This window comes from Danio rerio, chromosome 17 (assembly GCF_052040795.2).
Source record: "Danio rerio strain M-AB ecotype USA chromosome 17, GRCz13ab, whole genome shotgun sequence".
Lineage (NCBI taxonomy): Eukaryota > Metazoa > Chordata > Actinopteri > Cypriniformes > Danionidae > Danio > Danio rerio.
The window spans coordinates 9,966,084-9,975,168 of NC_141037.1; the positions used below are offsets into that span (position 1 = coordinate 9,966,084).

At 37.2% G+C, this 9,085-nt stretch overlaps 1 protein-coding gene and 1 long non-coding RNA gene across 2 annotated transcripts; one reads left to right on the forward strand and one right to left on the reverse strand.

The window, feature by feature from the left end:
• Positions 1-576: 576 nt before the first annotated feature.
• LOC147839924 (uncharacterized) lies at positions 577-5,019 on the forward strand. The gene is made up of 3 exons (XR_015513062.1): positions 577-1,676; positions 2,822-4,177; positions 4,506-5,019. It is a non-coding gene; the product is annotated as an uncharacterized LOC147839924 (long non-coding RNA).
• LOC147839925 (uncharacterized) lies at positions 776-9,085 on the reverse strand. The gene is made up of 4 exons (XM_087290117.1): positions 8,646-9,085; positions 8,451-8,512; positions 3,747-3,842; positions 776-1,138 (listed from the first exon to the last, which is right to left on the reverse strand). The coding sequence occupies exons 1-4, from the start codon at positions 8,686-8,688 to the stop codon at positions 980-982; spliced, it is 360 nt and encodes a 119-aa protein (XP_087146243.1). The 5' UTR covers positions 8,689-9,085; the 3' UTR covers positions 776-979.

Below are 9,085 nucleotides of genomic sequence, written 5' to 3' on the forward strand. Positions count from 1 at the left end.
GTTTCAATATATTGTTAACATGTACTTTCTCTGTGAATTTATGTTTTGAGTTTTTTTACTGCAAATGTCACATCCATAACACGCTGGAATTGCTCATATATATATATATATATATATATATATATATATATATATATATATATATATATATATATATATATATATATATATATATGTGTGTGTGTGGCAGAATCATTTGCAAATATCAGATTTGTATGGCTATTTTTAGACTAACGCCACTGTAGCTTTTTTATAGAAGATTATAGGTAAATCTCTTTTACTCACTCTCTTCTATATTTGTATTGACTTTCAAGAAGAGGGTGTTACTTTAACTTGAGGACCTGTCCTTTAACTTGAGGTTTTCACACTTTTGCACAGTCATTTTGCACTGAAGCCATATCTCCAATCTACAAAGTTGCACCACTGCCAACCAATAACTGCCATTGATATTGAACACTATTACACTAAACATTAGTCGCGACATTCCAAGGTATGTTAATCATTCATCAGAAAAATCGACCTTCTGCCACTTTTTCAAATGATCAACTTGAAGTCAAGTTATTATTTGTTGCTCTCACAACTGGGATCGATGACAAGACTTTTATCAGGTAGTGTAGTGTTTATTGGCTAATCGCAATTGGCTAAACTCCAGAAATTATGAGTTTGGAATGGGCGTGAGATATCAATGCATGTGTGGTGTGGTTGTGATGGAGAAGTCAAACACAAATTCAAGCATTTGTTCTATTTGTAAATGTATATCAACAACACATCAACCTTTGCTTCACACATTTTATTGCAGACAAAACGATGAGACAAACCCGCAGAAAGCTCATATATAAAATCACAATGATCACACCATTGGCTCCGGTGCACTCTGCTAAATTTGGTCAGCTTTCCCAGCTAAAGCGAAACACTCTTTATGTCTTGCATTTCTTCAATGAATCAGTTGATCTTCTGCATAATAAAGCCCATAGGCTCATTAGCACACACCGATATTAACACAGATAGTTTTAGCACGATCATCAGTGGAAAGTTCTTCAGTCAGAACGTCCATGTACTTGTTCACAAACCACCTGCACAGAGACTTAAGGAACCCGATCCCATCACAGACAATCGCCAGCTGATTTTTAATATCATCCTGTAACAAACCCAAGCAGAATTAACGTCAATTGTTTATATACTCTATAATACTGAAGTTCCTGTATTAGAATAAGATGAATGTATTAATGAAATTGTTCACCCAAAAAATGTAATTCTGTCATCATTCACTCGCCTTGGTTCAACACTATTTGCATTTCTTGAACACAAAAGAAGATCATTTGAAAAATGGTAACCATTAGCCGCATTTCCACTGTCGGGCCAGTGCGAGCCAGGGCTTTAATTGAGCTGGGCCGGGCCAATCGCCAGGAAGATTGAGCAGTGGGGCCGAAATCATGTCGCGTTTCCACTGTTGGGCTAGTAGCTCACAGCGCGTCATGCAAACGCCGCCCCCAGAACATCCCCCGTATCAAACGTCACACAACTTGCCCACTTCAGCGGGAATCAGGTAGATAAAGCACACCATCACATCATCCCGAAACCATGAAGATAACCGAAACAAACAAATGACACGTTACTGTACAGCAGTAAATGATATGTCTATACGCACGGGCCTGTGTGTTTTCATTTATTATTATGTTGGCTTGAGAAAAACAACATACTGTTATACTACTCTGTCCTTGAAAACAAACGTTTCTCCTCCTAGGCCGTTCATGCCACAAGGCCCAAATGTGGTCAAAATGTGCTTTCTACATTCAAGATTGCTGCTATATCTCCTCATGCCTGTAAGACTTATAATTTTTTTTATAAAAAATGTTAAATATTAAATTTTTTATAATCCGGGCATATAAAAAAATTATACAAGCCCCAAATTTGGCCAAAAGCTGTATATAGATGCGTTAGATTTTGTTGCTATATCTTTAAGGTTTGTCAGACTTATAGTTTTCCAATAAATAATTTTTAAGCATAATTTTTCTTATAATATGGCAAGCCATTTTTGACTTAAACTCCATATTTTTTACTGATTCGGCAAGCCATTTTTGCAAGAATCACTTTCACACTTATTAAGCATTGTATTTTCAAAAAAATACGGCAAGCCATTTTTACATAATGTTCATTCCCTTAGTCCCTTTATTAATCAGGGGTCGCCACAACGGAATGAACCGCCAACTTATCCAGCATTTGTTTTACACAGCGAAAGCCCTTCCAGCCGCAACCCAACACCAGGAATACATAATGTTCAAGTCCAGTTTTTGACACTCATAAAGACTGTCATAGAAACATCGGGGTTGATTTAGATGACTCATATTGCCAAGAAGCTTTGATGTATCATCACTAACCTGTCAAATGTCCCCTTAGCAATAAAGCAGTATAACCTAGCAACCATTTAAAAATCGCAATATCTCTACATCTGAACATCGTAGGGACCTGGGCATTGGCTTGTTTGACTCATGCTAGCAAATGGGACTTCCTGTGTACTATGCATGGTAACAATGATAATGGAAGCCAAGTGCTAATAACGATTAGCTACATGCTATGAATGATTATCTAAATGCAATAACATATGCTAGAAATGCCTACTAAGTATTAGCATTTGATCAAACATGTACACGAGCATTGCCATCTAGCAACTGCTTAGCAACCACCTAACAATGCCATAAACGTTAGACTTTCTCAAGCCAACATCAAAGTTTATCAATGAACTTTAGGTACTAGTATTCACTTACTCACCGACCGACTGTTGGCATCGTTCATCGAGTGGTCTCGGTTAATAACTCGGTAGAAAAAGGGTTTTATAACATCTTCATTTAGATAGACGCAGTCAAAAATTCAGCCCAAATGCTCCGGAGAGACCTGAAACATATTAATTTTTCCTTATAGGCTATATGACACTTAGATGTTGCATATTATTCTGTGATCTTAAGGAAAGTCTTCAGTATTTCAGCACATAAGAGCAAGTAATAAAATATAGCCTATATTGTGTTGCGCTCAGCAGCTTTTCACTACTAAAGCTCTTCATTTAAATTTCATTTTTCAATTTTAGCTCATCATATAAAAACATCAACACTTGTTTGAGGACACAGAACACATTTTGTAGTTTCCCCAATGGATTTTTAAAGCGACGCTGCACAGGACAGAAAAAAAAAGGTAGCGTAGTTTCTGCTTACACTCCCCCAAAAAATGCTGTTTGCACGGACCTCAGCCTATAAGGCTAAATGTTTTCTTCCCCTTATTTATTTATTTGTTTATGTGTTTGGCGCATGTACTCATGTGCGATCGGAAACAATAGTGTAATGACGGCAAGCCATCTTTTGCAGACTCGGGGTAAAGTCCGCCTCTCCTTTCACTCCGCCCTGAAGCCCCAGTTGGCCATCCTTGGCTCAAGGTATTCAGCGGTTGGTATTCACTGGCCCCAAAAAGCCCAGCTTTGGCCCGATTAGGCCCCGGAAGTGAAAGTGGAAACGCGACTGGCCTTGGCTCGCCCTGGCTCGCTCGCTTTAGGCGCGATAGTGAAAACGCGGCAATTGACTTCCATAGTATTTGTTTTTAGTCTACTAGAGAAGTCAGGTTTTCAGCTTGTTTTCAAAATATCTTCTTTTTGTGATTTTGTTTAAGGTTTTAAAACCACACAAGAGTGAATAAATGATGTTCATTTACATTTTAGGGTGAACTATCCCTTTAAAAGGGTGTTCTTTCTGAGGATTGACCTTAGTTGCTGTATTGGAGATATGTTGCCTCAGCTTTCCCATGGTCCACTTGCAAGCCCAGCATACTCCAGGCAGTTGTTCCTTTGGAATTTCACCCTGACAAGACAACATGAAGCATGTTAGACTCAATGTCACTTAGAAACTATTTCATAACTGAAAACAAGCATAACTAGCTGTTTCAAAACTGCTTCTTTGTATCTTGCAAACACTCGGTTTTATATCACACTGATAAAAATTATTCAACGATGATTCCTGGGATTTACTACATTTTTTAAGTTAGGTGGTTGTAAATTATTTCAAGAATTCACACTTAGCTCATGATTTAAACATAGCTTGTTTGGCATGCTGTCCCAGGAGAGAGCCCTGAGCACAAGGGATCCTCGGGCCCAGGGCTACCTCCCTTTTGCAGGGCGAGGGGAGATTGAGCTCAGGTCGATCTCAAACCCCCCCCCCCCCCCCCCCCACCAGCTGCTGAGGCTAAGGTAAACTTCCTAAGACATTTAGAAAAAGATTTAGGCACATTATGTCTATAATATATATATTATATGCTTGAAGTTTCTGCCAACCCGGCTCTACATCACAACTTTTCAATCCAGATGGACGGGGCAACCATTACTGCATCCAAAATGGTGAAAAGCCTTGGAGTAACGATTAATGACCAACTAAACTTCTCTGACCACATCTCTAGAACTGCTCGATTATGCAGATTTGCACTCTACAACATCAGAAAGATCCAACCCTTCCTATCTAAACATGCAGCTCAACTTCTTGTTCAAGCTCTTGTTCTCTCCAGACTGGACTATTGCAACTCTCTACTAGCCGGGCTTCCAGCTAACTCTATCAAGCCTCTTCAGATGCTTCAGAAAGCAGCAGCACGAGTGGTCTTTAATAAACCTAAAAGAGCACATGTCACTCCGCTACTCATCCGTTTGCACTGGCTGCCAGTTGCTGCTCGCATCAAATTCAAAGCTCTGATGTTTGCTTACAAAGCCACTTCTGGCTTTGCTCCTTCTTATCTGCTCTCACTTCTGCAGATGTATGTGCCCTCCAGAAACTTGCGTTCTGTGAATGAATGTCGCCTCGTGGTTCCATCCCAACGAGGGAAGAAAGCGCTTTCCGAACGCTCATGTTCAATCTGCCCAGTTGGTGGAATGAACTCCCTAACTGCATCAGAGTCACTCGCTGTCTTCAAAAAGCAACTAAAAACTCAACTATTTAGTCTCCACTTCCCTTACTAATATGCAACTCCCTCTCTTACTCCGCCACTAACTACAAAAATTAAATAAATAAATATTACTAATACTTAGACTTTACATACCTGAAACTTGCCTACAGCACTTATTCATTGTTGCTCTTATAGTTGTGTAAATTGTTTCCTTGTCCTCATTTGTAAGTCGCTTTGGATAAAAGCGTCTGCTAAATGACTAAATGTAAATGTACATTTGGACAATGGGAGGAAACCGGGGAACCCAGGGGAAACCCACGCAGACACAAGGAGAACATGCAAACTCCGCACAGAAATACCAAATGGCCCAGCGAGGACCCGGCGACATTAGTATTTTTGCTCTGAGGCAGTGCTAGTCACTGAGCCACCGTGCCGGCCCCTTTAAGGATAAAGATGAAAGAAGGGGAAGACACTCCTTCCAGATGAAGATAGTTGTAGAAAGGAAATTGCCTTGAACTATTGCCTGCTCTTTCGCTACGCCTTCTGGATTTGCTCCTGTGTATGTGGAATGGTTTGGACTGCTTACATGTGGCTCACACTCTGTCTGTTTACATGTTGATGTCACTGCCTAAGCCCCTTAATAAACTTTCGCATATGGATTCTAACACTGTCTCAGCCTCCTCGTGGGCCAGCTGTGTCAATCATGTGCATGTCTCGAAATTGGTTTAATATTAAACTTCACTTATTTGGTCAATTTTAACAAATAAGTTTAGTTAAACATTACTAAATTTAATTTGTTTAAATTCAACCCTTATAAATTGTTTGCAGAAATTAGTTTTTTTTTCAGTGCAAAAAAATAGTAAAGATTTGGCACACTAGGGGTGTTATTTTAACGATCTAGATCTAAAGTCTAAAGTGCAAGGCGCAAAAACAGTAAGGGTGTGTCCGAATCCACTTTTGTTATTTTAAGGACAGGGTTGTGCTTATTCTCTTAATGAGTTTTGGGTGTTTGAGCATAACCCATTTCTCATTCCCTTTAAGAGTCAGTTGCATCGGTTGCTATTTACATGGCGGACTTTGTTAGTGGAAAAACTTAATGCTTCACTAGCAAGAAAATAGTTAAACAGAGCATCTGCATCGCGAGAATAAAGAATGAGCCTCCTACATTCTTCCTCTTTATTTTCTCTTTACTTTTTACTTTACTCCTTTACTTGTCGATAAGGAAACGGTGTTGTACGCACTCCACTGAAGACATCCATTAGCCTATGTAATAGTTTAATGAACATACTTGACGCTATACATACATTACAGCCTACATATTTAATTTCATTAGTTTAGACTGCTTACATGTGGCTGACGCTCTGTCTGTTTACATGTTGATGTCACTGCCTAAGCCCCTTAATAAACTTCCACGTATGGATTCTAACACTGTCTCAGCCTCCTCGTGGGCCAGCTGGGTCAATCATGTGCACGTCTCGAAATTGACAGAAAGAGCTACTACTGTAAAAAATTGTAAAGCGCTGAAGATGAGCATGAAGATTAGGCTGACAGATTTTGTTTTAGAAACCATGGCATCTAAAGTTACAAATAATGACACATCTTACTAGTGATCATGAGCTGAATGTTAATCGACCATCTACACTTTTCCAAGAGTAGAAGACTTCCATTGGCTTTAAGTCCGCTATGAAAAGTCTGTGGGATGGAGTTTTCAGGTAACAGTTTGCCACATCTAGCACAAGAGCTTCTGTTTAATCCTTCATATAATCGCCAGATGCTGTTCGCCGTGCAAGTGGCAGATATATGTCAAATTGAACACCACATACACCATCGCAAACAGGCTTGCACTGAGTAAACTAACATCGCTACTCCTAAAAAGACCGTTATTGCTATTAACACGTATGCATCCAATATGGTACAGTATGTGTCAAAAGCATCAGTGCAATATCAGACAGCACTTGTGTGAACAGCACAGTTATACCGTTAACAGATTCATTCAAGCAGTGCGTGCAGGGCCGGTGAGTGCTCCGTGTATGCTTTGGTCACTCAGTTATGTTATAAAAATTTATTTTCTTGTGATAACGGGATTTCGTTGAGACATATTTTCCTCACGCTTGCATGTATATATATTAATTTTTTTTTGCTTGTTAGTTTGATTAGTGTTGATTTCAAATACAATAAATATGTTTGTATAAAACGTGTAGTAACGGTGCTCATATATATAATATAATATAAATACTGTATATATTAAAACAGTTAATTTGTTTGTATTACCATATTTGTTGCAACTATAATTAATATAATTACCACAAATTACCAGTACTTTATTGTTTAAAAACACTATATAACAATATAAAAACAAAATATATCTTACTATAATTTACTACAGTATTTGTCGTGGGAAAACTTAAATAAAACAGTTATTAGAAAATTAAGCAAACAAATACTATTCAATCAATGGAGTAAAATAACATTTTAGTGTTATACATTTATTAAATGTAAAAAAATAGACATTTTTGTTTATTTCTGCAAAAGGTTTTAACCTTGCATTTTCATTTTTAATTTCAGCTCCATCAAATGTTTCAAAAGCAATCGAACGATGCAAAATGACAAATTTCCAAAATTTTTAACTATTTTTTTTATTATTATTGGCAATATGCATTAATTTAATAAAACATCTTAATCGAAACACTGCTAACTCTAATGTGGAAGTGAAAAATAAGGTTTGTCTATTATAGTGGGACATAAATAACAGTGTTACTTTCGTTCCCACAGAAACTCTAAAACCTGATTTACTTTTAAACTGAAAAACTCAGACATTTCAAACCTAAAAATTTGTTATTGCACTAAATAATAACCTGTAAATTGATCATTAATGTGATGCATGAAAAGAAAAACACAAAAAAGGAAAAAAAGAAGCGCTATACAATTATGTACTCTCTGCATTAAAAAAAAAAATGAAAATTTGAAGCTAACTGCGGGACACAATCCCCAAATCAGCTGATATTTGGCAGATTCAAATCAGATCCCATCAAGGGTTGCATCCATAATGTGCTGTTATAGCCTGTAAAGCAAATGTTATCAGGACTTCGAGAAAATAGCTTTACCTTTATCCCACTTTCATCCCACTGCAAACCAATAACTGCCATTTGATATTAAACACTGTTACATTAAACATTATTATAGTCAGGGCAATCCAGGGTATGTTATTCCCAGTTAACAACCGCTTAACAACTATACTTTTGGTCAAATATGAGAAAAAGTGTATTAGATATGTTTCAAATCCTAATTTTGTACCTATTATTGCACTATTATTTTTGTAATTAGAATTTACCTTTCTGTTTGGTGTGTTACTTATGTCCCACGTTACCTTCGTCCTTGCTTTATATTTATTTATATTAAGTTAATCGTAAAATGTATTGTGCTAATAAAGCTGGCATGGGAATAAACCTAAAGACAATACCAACGACACTTATCTTACATGCTATTACATGTAGGTAAAATAAAGATAAAAAATGAGATCATAAGTGATATTGACTCACAGAGCCTTTAAATTCAATTTCCAGAAAGGGTTCTTTGTGCATCTCCAAGTGAGCAGCACAAGCTGTAAGGAAAAAGATTTAACACATATAAACGTTAAACTAAGAAAATAGGATGAATAAAAATGCATTATGGGCACATTAAAGATGGTTAAGACAGACTAATAGACTGATATAAGTGAATCTGATGGTTTTTACCTGAGGAGATGAGCAGGGTGAGCAGGACGATACCGCGCAGCATCTTGTTTGCCAAAGAGTTGAAACAGAATGACACTAAAAGATCTTGTTTAGAGAAGTTTTTACGACCACGTTCAACCAAAACCCAAACACATTGCGAAGTGAGATCTATTTAAAAACTTGACAACTCTTAACACTTTAACTTGATACTTTAAGTTATAATGCATATATTATAAGGGGAGGTATGGTGACATGTTGCCCCAATAAAACCAGGGTTTTCACACCTCAAAAAAAACTTACTTTTTTTTTAAACCTTAATTGGTTGGTATGACAATATAGATTTTAAAAATATGCACCTACTAAAGTGCCAACCTAGTAATAGAGTCATTTTGCATATCTGACTGACTGAAGCTGTATAATATGGAGTCAGATAAGACTCAAAAGTAATTCACACAAAAGAC

Excerpts from the sequence above, each read along its gene's own strand:
- LOC147839925 (XM_087290117.1), bottom strand. The coding sequence starts at position 8,688 with ATGCTGCGCGGTATCGTCCTGCTCACCCTGCTCATCTCCTCAG. Across the intron at positions 8,513-8,645 it reads CACCCTGCTCATCTCCTCAG|CTTGTGCTGCTCACTTGGAG; the intron begins GTAAAAACCATC and ends TTTTCCTTACAG. Across the intron at positions 3,843-8,450 it reads AAATTGAATTTAAAGGCTCT|GGTGAAATTCCAAAGGAACA; the intron begins GTGAGTCAATAT and ends TTGTCTTGTCAG.